Source organism: Ixodes scapularis, unplaced genomic scaffold (genome assembly GCF_016920785.2).
Source record: "Ixodes scapularis isolate PalLabHiFi unplaced genomic scaffold, ASM1692078v2 PGA_scaffold11__112_contigs__length_91849675, whole genome shotgun sequence".
In the NCBI taxonomy this organism is placed as follows: Eukaryota; Metazoa; Arthropoda; class Arachnida; order Ixodida; family Ixodidae; genus Ixodes; species Ixodes scapularis.
In genome coordinates, this window is record NW_024609837.1 from 3,835,186 (window position 1) to 3,852,344 (window position 17,159).

At 46.7% G+C, this 17,159-nt stretch overlaps 2 protein-coding genes across 2 annotated transcripts; one reads left to right on the forward strand and one right to left on the reverse strand.

The window, feature by feature from the left end:
- The first annotated feature begins 1,194 nt into the window (after nt 1–1,194).
- On the forward strand, nt 1,195–4,256 carry LOC8034582 (cytochrome c oxidase subunit 5A, mitochondrial). Its single transcript, XM_002409935.4, has 4 exons — nt 1,195–1,372; nt 2,086–2,321; nt 3,533–3,680; nt 4,164–4,256. The coding sequence occupies exons 1-3, from the start codon at nt 1,294–1,296 to the stop codon at nt 3,677–3,679; spliced, it is 462 nt and encodes a 153-aa protein (XP_002409979.3). The 5' UTR covers nt 1,195–1,293; the 3' UTR covers nt 3,680; nt 4,164–4,256.
- A 1,886-nt stretch (nt 4,257–6,142) lies between these two features.
- Nucleotides 6,143–12,267, reverse strand: LOC8034581 (protein FAM219A). The gene is made up of 5 exons (XM_029990992.4): nt 11,894–12,267; nt 10,713–10,797; nt 10,334–10,427; nt 9,230–9,313; nt 6,143–8,013 (listed from the first exon to the last, which is right to left on the reverse strand). Exons 1-5 carry the CDS (start codon nt 12,062–12,064, stop codon nt 7,845–7,847), a joined length of 603 nt encoding a protein of 200 aa, XP_029846852.2. The 5' UTR covers nt 12,065–12,267; the 3' UTR covers nt 6,143–7,844.
- Nucleotides 12,268–17,159: the final 4,892 nt, after the last annotated feature.

Consider the following 17,159-nt stretch of genomic DNA (forward strand, 5'->3'; position numbering starts at 1 on the left):
AATTACAGCGGCAGCTGTTAGTGGCGTATTCCCCGCTTTCACAGTTTATTTATGCAGCCTCGGAGCTTCTTTGTTGAAAGTTCTAACTTTCCTCATGAACGGTGGCTTGAAATTTCACCACAAAACTACACCTAGTATTGCTGGAGCATTACTAGGGTTTCAACCTTAAGTGGTGTTGTTCTGTGGCCTTTTAGAGGTTATTCAGAACGTACGAAGAGTGCGCGTGTGCACAACTCTGAGTGTACGGGCATCTTTAGTATTGGCTTCAACAGCGTCGAGCAGATGGCAAAAAACATACAATATTTGACGTTCGTGTCTATACAGCGTAAGATCGGTCTGCCTTGGAGGTACGGCGACATTGGTTTACGCTGTAGATGAGAAAGTTAGCCTATGCAGTACGACTGCTAGCCTGGGGTCTCGTGCACCACGCACTAGTTTATCGTCACTGGTGGAAAGTGGCGTCGGAACAGGGGGGAAGGGGGGGGGGGGGGGGTGAGCAGGAAGGTTAATAGAAACGATAGGGGGGGGGGGGGGGGGTGGAAGCGAAATCGAAATCGACGTCGTCGATGTCTTCCCCCCCCCCCCCCCCCCCCCCCCCCCCCCCCCCCCCCCCCCCCCCCCCTTTTCCCCTCATCTCCTGAATAGTTCCGTGCCTCTGCTGGGGGATACTGCGTTGATACTGCGAAGGCGACGTCATCAAGTTTTGCTAAGGAAAAACTGAAAGAAACGCTCGCCTTTGTCCTTCAAATTAGACCGCAACAAAGGAGTTTCTCGGTCAGTGGCGTTGCGTGCAAGTGAAATAGAGTCCCACTAGTGTCAGTAAGCTCGTGTAAAGTGAAAAACGTTCCAGGCGAATATCGTTGCACAGCCCCCTTAAATTTTTGTAAATACACCCAGAGACCACAGAAGACCATCGGACCATCGCGTCTAGAGTCAGCGTAAATGGCAGCTTCGTCTGGCTTTTGAAAGCAGAGTAATGACAACTGCGCCGTCGTGCCATCTCGTGTGTTAAACATCAAATACTGAGTTCGAAAAAGCTTACCACAGAAATGAAAATAAAAAGAAGTATACCTCTTTATTTTTATTTTTAGTGCATAAATTAAATGTATGTACTTACATATGGTAGCTATTAATTTATACCAATTATTGTCGCATCCTTTTGGTTATTTCGCCGAACGGCCGAACTGGCCGAACCAGAATTTACGCGCATAACACTGGTAGGGACGACATTTTGTCCTAGAGAAGTCGGTACCGAAACCTCTGTAGGTCGAATTTGCTCCGCAGCGCTGCAAAATGCTTGCCCTATTCGCCCGGTCGGCCGCGAGCGCGGTAAAATCTGCAATCATCCCCAAGAATATGATCCTGCCGGCCGGTAAGCTATTCTACAAGCCTCGTTCGTTCGTATATTCGCAGTTGCAAGCGTAAAAGTAACCCTAACCTCGCTTATCGTGGTTCGCTCTGCTCTTGGACCGAGAATTCCCCGATAAATTTAAGGTGAAACGCAAAGATTATAAGATGATTTTACTGTCGTGAGATACGCTAAGTAGCAGCGTTCACGAAGTGGACTTTGCACCTATCCCTGGGTCATCTGCACCGATTCCACTGGGCCATCACAGCCGGCCTGGCGAATTGCGAGTTGTGGTCTTGCGCGTCTACCACTGTCTAAAGACTACCAGTCTGTCTGTTTGCAGAAAGACAGACTGACAGGATGAGGGTGACACAAGGGTCCTTCGGTTGTCCCGCCTTTAGCGCGAGATTCCTACCTTCGATAACGCAGCCGAAGCACTGCGGAGGGCCCCGTCGTTCTCATCCCTTCAGTGACTCGGCGAGGTGGTCGTGCCAATAAGCATAAGCAGTGTAGCCGAACTTGGCTGCAGAACCAACCCCTGTCTGAACAAGCACAACCCTAGTCAGTACTGCGAAGCTTGCTGGTACGTTTCCAGATGAGAGCGAAACTTGAGGACCAAAGACCACAGCTATCCCGCGGTCTGGAAGGATGTACCACTCTTTTTACCATATAAAATGTGTAAGACCTGCGAGTATCATGCCAAAGAAGTAAGCCTGTCGCTGCTGTCTGACTTGCAGCGTCTTCGGCGAGGAACATGTCCAAGCACTCCACGGAAACGGAGGAAGAGTTCGACGCCCGCTACGAGGCCTACTTCAACCGCAAGGACATAGACAGCTGGGAGATCCGAAAGGCCATGAACGACCTCCAGGGAATGGACGTGGTGCCGGAGCCCAAGATAGTCGTCGCTGCCCTCAAGGCCTGTCGCCGACTAAACGATTATGCGCTTGCCGTCAGGTTCCTCGAGGCCATTCAGGTACCCACGGCTTTGCCGTTTAGACACGTAGACCTTCGAATTGGATGGTGGCTCGTGTTACCCAACCTTTGAGAGCCCGTGGTCTTGCTGTTCCAGTATCCTAGACCATTGAATCGGGTGGTAACTTGCGCCACCTAGCCTTCGAGACCAGTGCATTGCTCTTTCCTTCACCTCACAATAGACTATAGACCTTTTCCTGTACTCTCGTTCCCAGCCATCAAATAGGCGTATCCAGTATGAACGACGAAAAAATAATAAAACGTTTCAACCTGTAACCAGTAGAAAAAATAGAGAGGATCCAAAAAGAGAATGCATGACGGTTAGGCTTATATCCTAAATGTCTTCTATTGGCGTGGCGACGGCAAAACAATGTTTTCGCCCATACTGGAAGTGACGACAATTCAAGATGGCGTCGCCCTTGTGGAAAAGGTCTATAGAAAACGCTACCACCCCTTAAACTCAACCCCATACCGTGCCACATAACCTTTGGGAAGGAACAGCGACGGAGGGGGTCCATAGTCGCGGGATAGATTCACTGCACTGGGGTGGCTGAGTTGGCTCATAGCTTGCGCTGTGACCCATCGCACGAGCAACATCAGCTTGTTCCTTTTACGAAGAGAAATCTATAGCTCATCATCCGGACGTTTGCATAATCGAGACTTCTGACGTGTGATCACCAAATCTGGATGTTGTCGGGCAACAACCTGGGTGTTTCGTCCTCAACACAGATTCGACATGGTGGCACCTCCTGGGGTTGTGACAGGCGTGCCCATCGTTGGTCTGGCACGTAAACCGCACCCCCATAAATGTTTTACAATTAGATGAGTTGCTTATTTATTGACAGACTGCCACAGTGGTTCAATATTGCGCTACAATTGCTGACACCTGGTGGAGTCCGGGGTGTGGTGAGCCCCAAACATCTGATTATCGCTCCACAGCCACTGAAATTGCAGTATTAGTTGATGTGAACGACGAAAAACAAATTCCAAAGCAAGATGCGGGAACATAATAACTCGTGCCCCGAATTTCTTAAGCTTTCAGCAACCGTGGTTAGTTCCAGGACAGGTAAATGTATAATAGCTTAGCTTGCCTTGCCAGAATGTCTAGAAATTGTCTCCCTTTGAGTGGGATTGATATTGGCCAGTATCAAGGACTTCCTGCTGGTGACTAGAAGCCGGGCGTGGGCAAAGTCTTTCTTCCTCCTCTTGCAGCACAAGTGTGGGGCCAAGGTGAAGGAGATCTACCCGTACATCCTCCAGGAAGTGCGCCCCACGCTCACCGAGCTCGGCATCAGCACGCCAGAGGAGATGGGCTACGACAAGCCGGAGTTCTACATGCCCCTGGACTACGAATACTAAGGCAAGTGGGGACACAAAAAAGCCATCGCGACGTGCTTATGTTTAGACAGCGGGAGGTTAGCCAGTCCCAGTGGCCGTCTGGTGTCTCCGCCGTAGAGAGAACTTTAACCAGTGCAGTACGAATGCTGGCCTAAAGTCTTTATTGTGCATCACACAGTAGTGATACAAGACTGCATGCCGGTAGGATGCTCCGCATCGAAACGGGCGGGTGTGGGGGTTGAACCCGGGACCTCTGCGTTCGGCAGCACGAGCTTTTGCTCCACATGATCGGCTACAGATTCCCCCCAACGGATGCAACCCAAAGGGGTTGCAGTTGCATCAAAACCTAGCAGAGCAAAAACTTGCTTGTAGCAGTCTGTTGTTTCAGTGGTGTTCTGGAGGGGAAACGGGCTAGGTGCGGCAACTCGGGGAAAAGGGACGGTGCTTTATCGTGTGGGCCATCATCATTGTTGCTCGTCTAAATGTTCTTGTTCTTGTCTTCCAGGGGTTGCCAGAAGAGGAACTGCGTGCACGCTTTGCTAGGTTACGACCCTATTGTATTGTATAGACAAATAAAAAGCTTACAGTGGTCGCTTTTTCAGCTTGTTTGTCACCTTAAACCTTACATTACGCATCTCTAAGACTGCTATTATACTTGTTGAAAAATTTTTTGCTGTAGTCACATCTTGGCCAAAAGCCAGATTGTTTAGCTTTTTTTTTATCTGCAAGGTTTTTTGTTCCCACAGTCTGATTTGACATGAGGCCAGTTCATGCATACTCTGCCAACACTAAGAATGTGTTGCCATGTCAACACTAAAAAAAGTGCTGATGCAGCACTCACTTGAACCTAACTTACCACTAGTGTTGGGTAAAGTATATCTAAAAAATTAAAGCCGTTTACAACTCCCTGTAATGCCGGATTAGAGCGCAGCTCTTGAGGAGGAGGGTGGAAGGGTACTGAGGGATAGGAGACTCCTTCAGGTCACGTGACCTGAGGGGGGGGGGGGTCATTAGACATGACGGGTCATGTGACCTCAGGGGCTAACCCTCATGACACTTGTGAGGGTAACCCTCGTGAGGTAACCCTTTTGAGGGTAACTAACCCTCGTGAGGATTACGAGGGTAGCTCTCGTAATCCCCGTCAGGGTAACCCTCGTGAGTGTAACCCTCACAAGGGTTACGCCGACGGCGACGCTGCTAAAGCCGGAAACAGGTGCCTAAGAGCTGCGCTCTAAAAGTACTTGAAGTAGAAAGTAAATGAGGTTATGTACTCCCAGTAAAGTGGTTAGTACACCAGATGCAGTGTATTTGAAAGAACGCACAAATACAATGTACTTTGAGAGTAAAGTACAAGTACCTTTCAGCATTATCTTTCACTCCCCTATTGTGTTTTTCTTAACTGGTATGCATTGCCCCAGGGGTAATCGGGGGTGCATCAGTTATTTTTGGAAATGGCGGCAAATATTGGATAAAGACAAATGGCCACAAAATGGTTATTTTCGAAAGGATGCCAAATTCAGAAATCCCTCCGATTTCTAAATTTAGCAGTACTTGCACCAAAGGGAGTTAAACGTACAACAAGAAAGCATGATGTTAGGCTCGTAGCTTCCACAAAGCATCCTCTTGTGCAGGAGTGTCCTCTTGCAATGTTTCTAGCCTTGCTTCCGCTTGCCGAGCGAGAAGTAGCGAGAGTTTGAAATGGCTGCGGGAAACCCGCCCCCAGTACAAACTGAGCGATGCGTCGTCTGCTCGCATTTCTGGTGAGAGTGGAATATCCCTTCCAGTATTTCTTTGGAGCTGCAAAGCATCATTTTGTGATAAATTTAACGAGATCAAATTTGGGGAATGTACTCTGAAGACTGGAGTTGCACTTTCCTCGAAAAGTACCAGGAAAAGTACATACTCGAAGTATGTACTTCAAGTCAAATACATGCTTAGAGCAAGTACTTCAAGTACAAGTAAGGGTGACATATCTTCTCATAAAGGTATATTAAATTGTCCTAGAGAGCCGAACCTTTGCACAATACACATACATCCGACGTTAAACCTCCCCTGCAAATTTCATTCCGATCACATGGGTAGTTCAGAGGTTGAGAAAAAATATGTCTACACACGTTAGTTAAAAAAAAAAAATTAGTGATGAAACGGGCGCTTCTTAACCACCCTCAACTTGTACACAATCTTCAGAGTTGCGTGCACAGTGACGCACAAGGAAGAGTATCTGGTTGGGTATTTACTCATGTTGGAACAACAATATAAGATATAGCATTATTTTGAGCACATAATGGCACATCTTGCCAATTTATTACATTATACCCCTTGCATGTCGCACCTCAGTTTCCATGGCTGTAAATCGCAAAATATTACGGTTCTTTTTTTTGCTATTACGCCACGGAATCGCAGCATTTCAAAAGTATAAGACAGTTTCTCCATTCCTTTTGGTAAGATAAACAATGTAAAAATTCAAAACTGCAAATTCTTTCGACGTTAAAATTGTTGCATCGCTCCTTTAAAAGAAGGCTTTGACTTCACCGGATGAATGGACGAGATATTTCGACAAACATTCTCAATACATTCATCCAATGCAACAAATGCTCCTTGGGTACTTTTTCATCAGTAGATACCAGTAGGTTGAGGGCAAGACAAATTACACAGGCGAGTCACAGTTCCGCATATATGCTACTGGAATGCGGTAAAATATATCTGGAAGTGCCAAGACATCTTTATCAAGAAACGTGGCATTGCCAAGACATTTCTGCGGCCTCATTGGCTGCGACAATATGTAGCCCCGTAATAAAGGGCATGAGGCTGCTGAAAATATGTTTGCCAGGGAGGTAGGCTTTTCTCGAGTGCACCGGCAAGCAGCGGGAGACTGGGAGCAAAGTGCCAAGTGCTTGCCCAAGCTTGGTTGCGAGGAGAAGCACTCGCCTCTTGATACATGTTCAAACAATTATTCGATCGAAGATTAACAAATACTTCGTAAAACCCCCATGAAGGTGACAATGAGGCAGTTCGGCAGCACAAAGCAGGTCAAATGAATTGATTCACATTTATTACGCGCTTAAAAGTGGCACTCTGAAAGAAGACGGTAAACTTTCAACAGAAAGTTTGGCGTACAAAATAATGCTTTCGAAAATGTGGATCAAGGAATGACTAGAGTAATGCATGAATAACAAAAGTAAAACAAGGTGGCATCGATTTCGCGTGAATCTGGTAAAACCTGCGAGCATCGTTGGCACGCTTGTACTTTTCACGGAATGTGAGTGGCCAAACCGTCGTTTGGCGTGCGTCGCGTTGCAAAAAAAGCAGCAAGTAATCGCGCAAAGCGCCGCGTACAAACAGATCTGCGTAAATACTGAAAACAAGTACTATATATATATATATATATATAGAAAAAACTTTTTAACTATTTTCTTGACGTAGTAGTGTTCTCACTGTAGCGTCATTCCGTCAAATGCAGAGATTTCTTTTTTTTTTTTTTTTCACCTTGTGTAACTTTGTCTTGGCACAATTTCACTCCACCAAAACAACAACAACAATCGCCTTAGGGTCGACATCTCCAGTTGCCGCGTCCAAAAGGCCGCGGCGCGACGGCAACTTCAGCATGCGTCGCAATGCGGCGTCCTTACTGCCCTCTCAGTTTGGGGCATGGAGATTTAGCGGTGAGAGTTAGAAGTGTGAGCACGGTCTTGTCAGACTGCAGGAGCCGTCCATGCTATAGCACCCGGCAAAAGTTTGACACGCGGCCCTGGGATCCGGTGAAGTGAAAAGCACTATAAAGCGCCACATTCTCCCAGCCGATATCGTTAAAATCACGACGGTTTAAAAAATATAGCACGTCGGCATTGTGTGATGACGTTGCTACTACTCCGAACAAGGACCGCAACAGGAGAGCGTGGACTCTCCTTGGAGGACGATGTCGAACGTTGTAATCGAGTCGTGTCGTCATCATCCCAAAAGAGTGACATCGCAACGCAGTTACCATTGAAAACATTGCACCGCTAACACATTTTTGTCTCTGCAAGCCGCTGTACTGTCGCCGTTGGAAACACATCGACGTTATTACGGCAGTGTGGCAGCGTCGCACCATTGTCATGCTCGTGTGACAACGCCGCTTAATGCGTCGCAGTGTTGGGACGCCTTTGGTGAAACCACACCGCGACAGCATGGAAGAGGGACCACCGGATCACATAAGGGCGCAACAGGAGCACCTCTGTCCCAACGGTTTCGGAGGAATGAGGTCAAGGTCGTCATCGTCGGGGGTCAAATCAAGGTCGTAGCCGTCCTTGATCAGCTGCTGCGTGATCTCGCGGGCAGCTGCCTTGGACGTGGGCAGAAATTCAAACTCCTCCTCACTGCAAAACGAGGGTCAGCGTGAGGAAAACGGCAAGAGCAAAATATCCGGTGGGGGGGGGGGGGGGGGGGAGAGGTTCTACAGGCTGTTTTTTCCAAGCTCTACAAAATGTTTTTAAAAAAGCTGTGAAAGCCACATTAACGCATCTGTGAAGGTAAGTATACGGCTAGGGAGACATAAGATAGAGGGCGAATCGTCGCGATAAGTCAGCTAATTAACTAAATTTTGTGGATTAACTTTTTAATTAGTAAAAAATATGCATATCGTTTCCATTCGAAACTTGCTCAGCATCAATGAAAACCACTAAATCGGTAGATATAAGAAAGACTCGGAGGGCGGTGGTGCGCTAAGGTTAGCACTCGTGCAAAAGGTGCAAGGCTGTCGGTGCAAAACACATAATCCAGTCCGTGTTTTTGCACTGCCAGCGTTGCGCCAATCGTGTACAGGGAAGAGAGAGGAAAAAGGTGCCCTGGCCAACCTCATCCTCTCGGCGACTACAGGAAAAAGAATGAAAATCGCCGACTTCATCCGTAGACAACTGGCGAGTGCTGCCACACCGTGCACGAGCGCAAGATCCAGCTGATCGGGATTCAATCCCACCCTCTTAACAACGCCAAGGGACAGAATGCGAAGGACGGGGCGTGCCTTTTCGGATGCCCAGCCTCCCAGCATGCACTGGCTGCCTTCCCCTCCACACATGCACACTTGGGGCTCGCGAGACGGCGCACGCTGGAGGCGGGACAACTAAAGGACCTCCCTCGTTTCGATCGTCACCATCGTTGAGTGAGTGACACCGTTTTTACAGCAGAGCTGTTGAGGGCTAGTTTCCACAAGATTGTGTCGCCCGCAAAGAAATGACACCGAACTCTAGACACTTACCGCCATCTATGAGCAACGGCAGCAAGCCACGAATCTGGTTGCCACCGTCGCTCATAGATGGCGGCAGCCTTTCCACTCTGGTTTGCCGACTTGCGGCCAGCCATCACTTTCCATTGTGCAGCTCCGTTGGTCTTCCTTCTTCACCAGAGTGGAAAGGCTGAAAGTTCTTTTTCCTTATTGAAAGAAAAAAAAAAGGGGGCGGGATGCATCCTTACAATTTTTGACCTTCGTCGTCGGGTGGCGGAAGGGCAAAAGAGTGGCCGTGGTTATTGGTGGGTTCCTTTTCTTAACTAGATTACCAAGATGTTCACACCCATTACGGAGGAATACGAGCTTGCCTGTCTGACTCCCACGTCACCAGAGGCTCGGTGTCGCCGGTTGGTAGTGGAATTGGACCAGGCCCTTTCGTCGGCACGGACAGACTGCACGGAGCAAAGGGTATGCAAGTGCACACGCAAATGAAGGGATAGACAACTTATTGTATGCAGCTCGCTTTACATAGAGTATTATTATTATCCAAAATAGCGGCTTTTCTTGCGCTCTAAAGCAGAGGTTTTCAACTATCAATGTTTCGCAGACCCCTTGTGGTACCACGGAGATGATGGAGGACCCCGTTTGTGGTGAAGGGAGGGGAAAGGTAAAGGTTAAAGATAATAATGATGTAATAAATGGATATAGCTAAGGGCTAGTGTGAAGTAGACTTCTCTTATTGATATCCACACGATCAACTTCGCCAGAAAACTGAAACATATCTTCTCGATCTGAAAAAAAAAAATGTTTTATCGCCGGGCTTTGCTGATGAGGCAGGGCCTTGCGACCCCCATTTGAGAACCACTGCTCTAAAGTAAATCCAAAACTTAAAAAAAAAAAAAAGTAATATTTTTTCCAGTTTTTTTTTTTTTTTTTTTTGCAAAATGGATTTTGAATTGGAACAACTGTGAACTGAAGGATGCCTCTCGCATCTGTTTCCCAGACTGTGCCCTAAATTGCCGCACACAATTTCGGAGGTTCGAGTCTCCCGTCGGACAGCCACGATTCACGACGGGAGATAGAAGAACAAACCTCAATTCGAGGTAACACAAAACGATTCCTAGATTTTCGCTGGACTGTGCCAGGGATCGAACTTTGACGTGAGGCAAATATAAAATGTGCAATACAACAGGTTTCGTAACTGCAACAGTATATAAGTGTCCAAAGCATACACAGCAGGCATTTCTATGTTCTGTTGTAAGAGGGTTAACTTATCTTGATGACAGTGATAAGGGAAATTACAGGAATCTGCAGTGACCGAAACTAAGCTTCTGGTTAAAATCTCTCGCGTTTCAACTTGCACCCATCAAATCGCGCAAGACTGCACTAGAAAAGAAAGAAATAAAGTGTCCTAAACTTGATTTACAGTTCCTTCAATGTGGTAGTACACCCTAAAATATTCCCCCACTCACCGACTTCGGGGCAGGAGCGCCTTTTTAGGCTGGGTGTCCACGCACGCAATACGGTTTTGTTGACGGATCCGCTTGCTCTGCTGAATGTGCCTCTCTGTTCGCGTTGGGTCGCGAGTGAAGAAAATACAATAAATTCCAAGTTTTGTACGCCATTGAACTAGGCGCCATTGAACTAGGCGACACAATCCAAGGTCCCCATTTCTAAACTTTCTTATTTATTTATACATTTGCCGCCACACACCAAAGATGTAAAACACTTTCACGGGGTTGGTTAATATTTGTGGTGCAGTTCGCACCGTTTGCCTTATTCAACAGGATGTGTAATAGAGCAGAAGCGATAAAAACACGCTCATAAAAAAACGCGTAGAGGGCTACGTACCGAGACGCTTTTGAAGTTGAAGAGCTCGCGTCTTTGAAACGGCAAGTTCCTGAGCGCTCTTCACGGGTTCCTCTGGTGGTGGAGTCTACAAGGTGAATGAGGTACAGGGTTAGAATGGACCATTTTCAAGCGATAGAGCAAAAGCAAAACTGCACGATTTTAAGCTGTTTTTTTTTTTTTTTGCGAACCAAATGAATTACAATGAAAATAATCCCTGGAGAAGGGGAACAAAGGACAAACACAAATCTCTGAACACAACTAAGTATTCAGGCGGATATTTTCGGTCGCACACCAGTCACCTAGCTGTGTTTGGAGGTAGGTATGTATTTGTCGTTTGTCCCTCTTGGCCCAAAGATTATTTTCATAATACTTGTCCAGCTGGCTTGGACGTTTGCATTTAATTGTATTATCATCACAACAAATGAACTATCTTTCCCACAAAACAGGGAGAAGTTTGATGAGACTTTACTGCTTCACCATATTGTTTATTGTGTATCGTTCACCGTTTCTGCCTCGTTCAGTATAAGTCACAATTAAACAGACATCGAAACATGCCCTAGCAAAGCAGAATTCCTCAGGACCGATACTATGATATTGAGACCAGTAAGCACAGATCACACATATACTACTCTAATCACCATTTACATACAAGCTTCAAAATATGAATGTTTTCAAAGTGGGGCGCTTTTTCTTTCATTTGGCCATTTAACTGACACAAAGTACCATAGAGGTCATTCAGTAAAACAATACGTAAAGGTTAAAACTTTGGCAGTTGGTTAATGTTCGGTTTTACTTGAATGGGCTATATTTGTCGAGGAGGATAGCCTAAAGTTGCGGAAGGGTATTTTACTGCCTTCCCCCAGAAGCTAGCATGTTCAAGGAAAAACTGATAGCTGCTATGGGATTTATGAACTGGAACCCATACACAACACTAAGCAAAAACACAAACCGATTCACGGTTCCAGGAGGCAGCATAGGACGTTGAACCGAAATTTCAGTCATAAACCAAGCGGTCACGTCGAGAATAGCTCAAAATAGACCAATTAGTTCCTACAACCGGCAAAATCGGCTCCCAACACTTCTGATCATCTCAACAGATGGGAACTAGCTCAAAACAGCCCTCAGGAATTCCGCGTAGCTGAACGCGCGTCGAACTAGACAAGGAAGCGAAAGCCACTGACGTGCGTTCTGCTTTCCTTCGGATCCGTTTCTTCGTCCTGTTGCATCGCAGCACTCGGCGGAACCTCGCAGTGTTTCAGCGAAGGCGCCTCGTCCTCGGGAAGTCGACGGTCTTTTCCACTGCCGCCGACTCCATTCGTCTTGGAATCACTGTCAATGCCGCTGTCTTCCATGGCGCAAAAACCGCGGCTAGGGAACGGCGGCGTCGGGAAGGGCCAGCCTTCGCAAGCGTTCGCACCGCTTCATTTCAAAGCCTAAATTTTGTCGCTGCTAACACTTTGTGCTGGTCACCAACATCGAAAAGAGAAGCCCCACGGCGCCCTAAGGCTGACCCCGCATCAACAAGAACCACAAACTCGGAGCGAACACATGCAGAACCGGCGACTAGAGAGAACTTCGGCGCGCACTTTATTGGATGAAATTTGGTGACGTCACGACCAATAGGAGCACGGAAACAGACGCGGTCTCCTCAACGCCCGGAGAAACATCGGAAACATCGTGCCTGACGAACCGTCGTCGAACGAAAGGTGAGTGGTTTGAGTTTTCCTTTGATGTGATCTCTATGTGTGTTCGTTCCACGCGTCCGAGCTGTTTCTTCGTTTCAGATCTATTTTGCGCCGCTGCCTACATTGTTTGAGCCTGCGGTCACGATTAAAACAACCGTCGCAGAAAGCTGAAAGCCCGCCGAAGAACGGCTGACTTGCGAGCTAAACCTAATTCAACAAAACCATTTGATCCGACAGAATAATGTGCTTGATCTTACATTTCATGGCAACAAAGAACTGCGCTGTCTGTCTTCGTCCCTACATGTTTTATTCTTTCGTGTTTTTCAAATCTTTACAAACCCGCGTCCAATCGAATGCCCCGATCACAACAAATAGTTGGTCGTGCTCCGATGGCCCTTATCATCAGCCGGTAAGGCAGTTACGTTTTTCGTTTCTATATTTTGACCCAAGTAACGTCATATTCTCAAACTGAAATTCTATCGCCACCTCTAGTTTCACATTCTGGTGCACCGTGCACTTGCAGCTTCCTGCACCCCTGCGAGGTTTCCTGCGATCGTACCCTGTATATTATGGATTTCTCGCCGCACGCGAGTGCTCTCGAAGGCGTGCTATACACTCTGTAACATAGGTTGTGTGCCAAGAAGGCACAGGCGCGAGCACAAAAGCGCCCCTTTTGCACGAGCAGCCGTGCAAAAAGAACGTTCTGCGGAGCTACGCCCTCGCACCCGTGCCTCTGCTGCACACAACTTATTAATAAGCGATTATTAATAACCGAGCCGTTCTCGTTTTTGTTTTGCATATTACTGTGAAAGAAGTGTCATTGTTGTTTTCTTCTCAAACAAAACTCACACGCTAGACAAAAGCAAACAGATAGGAGTCTGCACATTTACACCCTTTTCTCCCTTGTGCGACAGGTTATAGCTGGTCACGATTCAACACCGTTTCTTTTGAAGCTGATGGGCACCACAAGGCGTGAAAGAGGTGACTTGCAGCTTTGCCAAGGCAGCAGCAAGACACTACAAGCCTTCGCATTAACTGGCTAGCCAGTGCCGCTCTCTTCTGAACAGCACTGCGTGCCATGCAGAGGGTTTGTGCAAGCTCGCTGGGTGGCGACGCTAGCCACGGTAAGTGCATCCTATGCCGCTTTCTTTTAGGGATATATGTGGCTTGCAGGCCATGTCGTGCATGTGCCACCCGAGGGACAGCAGTGCCAGTGGCAAGGCTGTGCTGATGGTAATCACCACAGCACTGTGTTTTCATTCAATAACTACTGAAAAGGAACCAAGTACTTCCAAGAGATTTTCGGTTGTGCTTTGATGAACTCCAGCTCGCTTATGAACAGGTGGATGGCACAGCTGGCTTTTCCTAATGGACTTGATGTCCGTGTTAACAATGCAACCAGACTTCTTTTTAGTTTGGGGCGTTGTTTCTGCTGCGGATGACTAGCGTTGCAGTAGAGAAATATGCAGAATAGTGTAATGTTTGCATTAGTTACCTAAATTAATGGCGGGAATAACTGACCTACATTTCCACCGACTGCATTTCTCGGAGGAATAGCCTGGACTACATAGCTCGCTCCACTATGTCCTTCCTCCTTAGCCTGTACAACTCGGCGTCTTTTCCTGATTGTCTTATGTGGCTGCTTCTGTGTTTGCCTAGGCACTTGGTTGAAATAGTGAAGGCTGTCTGCATTGCACATAACTGCCATGAAAGCCAGTGTGGACGTAGCTGGGGTAGCCCCCAATATGGCTTCTCTAGCTCGACACAAGTAATGTTCCTACCTCTGTCGTGTTCGCACAAAAAAGACCTGCTTAAAAAATCCAGCAATTTTTTTGGGCAACCCCACCTCAGAGCCATTTATGGGGAGAGTTTGGTCAGTCTATGATCTCGCCGCCGTAACGCTCTCCTCCCAAGTGAGCCAATCAGCACGCGGCGTAGAGCGAGAGGCATGAGCGCATGCGCGTAAACTCCCGGCTGCTCCCACCTGAGTGGGGAGGGCCGCCATCTTCGATCATTCTCCCGGTGGAATGCGTGGGATCGGCATCTAAATATCGATTATTGCCTTTTATATCGCTGGCTCTGGCAAGAAAATGACATTCAGTTATTCCTCGGTGCGTTAAAAAGCTAATAAATGAAGATTTTTCGGCATATGACTACAAACTTTTATTCAGTGGAAAAAGAAGTCGGCCCGTAGCAGACGACGTGTAGCCTCAGCAGTGCTCTTCTCCGACAGCGTTGCTAAAAAATGGCGGTCGTCTCCTCTCTGCTCCCTTCTTTCTCTCTCGCTCCTTCGGCGCTCTCCTCCCTTTCATTTACTTTTCTCCTCTCCGGCGCCTTCGTCGCCACACCCACTGGCCAAACTCTCCCAATATACGGCTTTGCCCCACCTAACCACATTTTCGAAATTGCCATCTTTTACTCTTTCCGGTATGCTATTTACTATCACGAAACTCAAAATAGTTATTATGAAATCGGCAAATGAAAATGGCGCCAATACCAAAATTCAAATACCGTAAAATACCGTGCAAGCGCCTACTCAAACTTTGGAGATAATCGCAAAAAAATGGGGGATGGGCGCTTGTCCGGTCATCAATTTTACATATAAATGTACTGTACGTATTTCCTGAGATCTCACAAATTTGGTAATGGGCACTTAATGTGGAATGGGCGGATGCGCGCGGTATTTTACGGTATACTTGCGCTTTTCATTGGCGTGACATCATGGCAGGCACGTAGCCAGGATTTTGTTTGGGGGGGGGGGCCTGTTTATGACAAAGTGCTGTATGAGGGAGAGGGGGGAGAGGAGGTCCCAGCAAAATGGAAGATTTCGGGGTGGGGGGGCCCAGGTCCCATGGCCCCCCCTGCCTACGTGCCTGCGTCACGGGATGGGAGGCTTGCGGTTCAAGCGGGCTGTCTAGAAATGAACTATGCCAAACATTTGTTTCGTGCTGTGCGGGAGCTGGAGCAACCTTTCAAAACATTCTTTTAACGCCATGAAACTGTTTGTGGTCAGTTGAGAACAAAGTCTACAGCCCAAAGAGTGAACCCCTGCCTTCCCATGATGTCACTATTTCAATGTTGCCAGTAGAGCTTTTCACTTTGAAAGACACGATGATGACCCTAATTGTAAATTCTGTAACTTCGCGAAAAAAAGTTATTTTGGCCAAATATTTGGGTTACTATTTTAGCGATGTTCGTTGGTGTGTTAAGCAAGGTTTTAGGCAAATCGGGGACAATGAAGAAAATGCCGGAGTACCCCTTTAAAGGAGAACTCCGACTTTTCGTGCTACCTAATCCAAGGGCATAATCTGAATGTGGATGGCTTCCTGATTCCGAAATGCTATCTCATTCTCCCAGATTCACTCTAGTTAACCGAAACATCATTCTCCCTAGTTTTTCCCCAGTTTTCCCCGCCGCCCAAGCGTCATGTCACTTTGTGCAGCAAGGCGTGCGGCCGGCAATCGGGTACACTCGCGCCCGCCCTTTCTCGCGTCTAACAGCGAAAAAATCTGGGCGTTCGTGCTGTTTAAAGTTGATAATTATATATATTTGCACAAAGTATGGCCTTGGTCTATGTGCATAACTATAAGAAAGTAAAAGAAAAACGGGAGTAATTGGAATTTCATAAAACCATTTTTGCAACTCGCTACGCTCAAGCCGCGCCTCGCTAGTTTCGTGATATCGCTGGTAAATCCATTCTCTTTTTATTAGAAGATGGCTGGTGAAGAAAGGTCGAAGAGTCACACAATAAATTTTTTGTGAATTGCCAAAGCACCGCGGAAAATGCTCGGAATGTGGGTACAGATGCCCACACGCTCATATGACCTGAAGGAATGTGCCATTTGTTTTAGATTTTCTTTTGAAAAGTTACTGTTGCAGGCGTCAGCACGTGTGACTACTCTTGTGGCATGAATATGCTCCTTGGTGCTTAAGTAATTTAGCAAAAGATCTGTAAACCATTTCTGAGAAGCGCTTCTGGTCGATGCCATTTTCAGCGTTCATGCGTGTGGCACATACATTGCTTGCCTCCCAAAGCGATGAACATGTGCATGCTGAGCTGGGACCTAAGACGTGTAGACTGTGATTATCGTAAACAATGAAAAGTATAGAATGGAATGAACTGCGTTCGTGTAGATCAGATGGCAGGTTACTGGTCATGACGATTGTGTTAAAATGACGATTAAAAGAACTTCGCAACCACCAAGCCAAACATCAAGGTGCAGGGGAATGCGTATAAAATACACAAATACACTGTTCATCTCCAAATAAAGAATATTTGCTTGAAGATACAATAGTGTGAGGTACAGAAAGACATTATAAATCTTTTAATTCAAAATAGGGAAGGGGGTAATTCTATGTAAATTTTTTTTAAGTTAAGTTCGTTTGGCACAGTTTTCATCAGCTGTAAATTTGCATGCCTCCCCTTAACAACATTTATATCTTCATAATTAAAAAAAAAAAACTTTTGAGCTTTATATAAAATTTTTTCGCAATATAGGTAATAAATTAAAGACATTTCCATCACTTCTTCTGCCGCGAATATTGCACGCCAACCATTTGACAAACCAGGCTAGGATCTATCGTATATTAAAGGGGTACAAAAACAAAAATCGAAATATTCAAATTTCGTTCGGAAATGAGTCAAGCATGACAGATAATAACCGTAAATGAGAATCGCACGTTTGTATTTTGAACGACTGGCTATATTTTTCGTTCCAAACCGTGCACTCGAGCAAGCGCTCAAAGAGAAGTGAACGGAGAG

Coding starts and splice junctions, on each gene's coding strand:
- LOC8034582 (XM_002409935.4), top strand. CDS start 1,294: ATGCTTGCCCTATTCGCCCGGTCGGCCGCGAGCGCGGTAAAATCTGCA. Junction 1,373..2,085: donor GAATATGATCCTGCCGGCCG/GTAAGCTATTCT, acceptor TCTGACTTGCAG/CGTCTTCGGCGAGGAACATG. Junction 2,322..3,532: donor GGTTCCTCGAGGCCATTCAG/GTACCCACGGCT, acceptor CTCCTCTTGCAG/CACAAGTGTGGGGCCAAGGT.
- LOC8034581 (XM_029990992.4), bottom strand. CDS start 12,064: ATGGAAGACAGCGGCATTGACAGTGATTCCAAGACGAATGGAGTCGGC. Junction 9,314..10,333: donor GCGCTCCTGCCCCGAAGTCG/GTGAGTGGGGGA, acceptor TGCTCCGTGCAG/TCTGTCCGTGCCGACGAAAG. Junction 8,014..9,229: donor GTGACGTGGGAGTCAGACAG/GCAAGCTCGTAT, acceptor CTCGTTTTGCAG/TGAGGAGGAGTTTGAATTTC.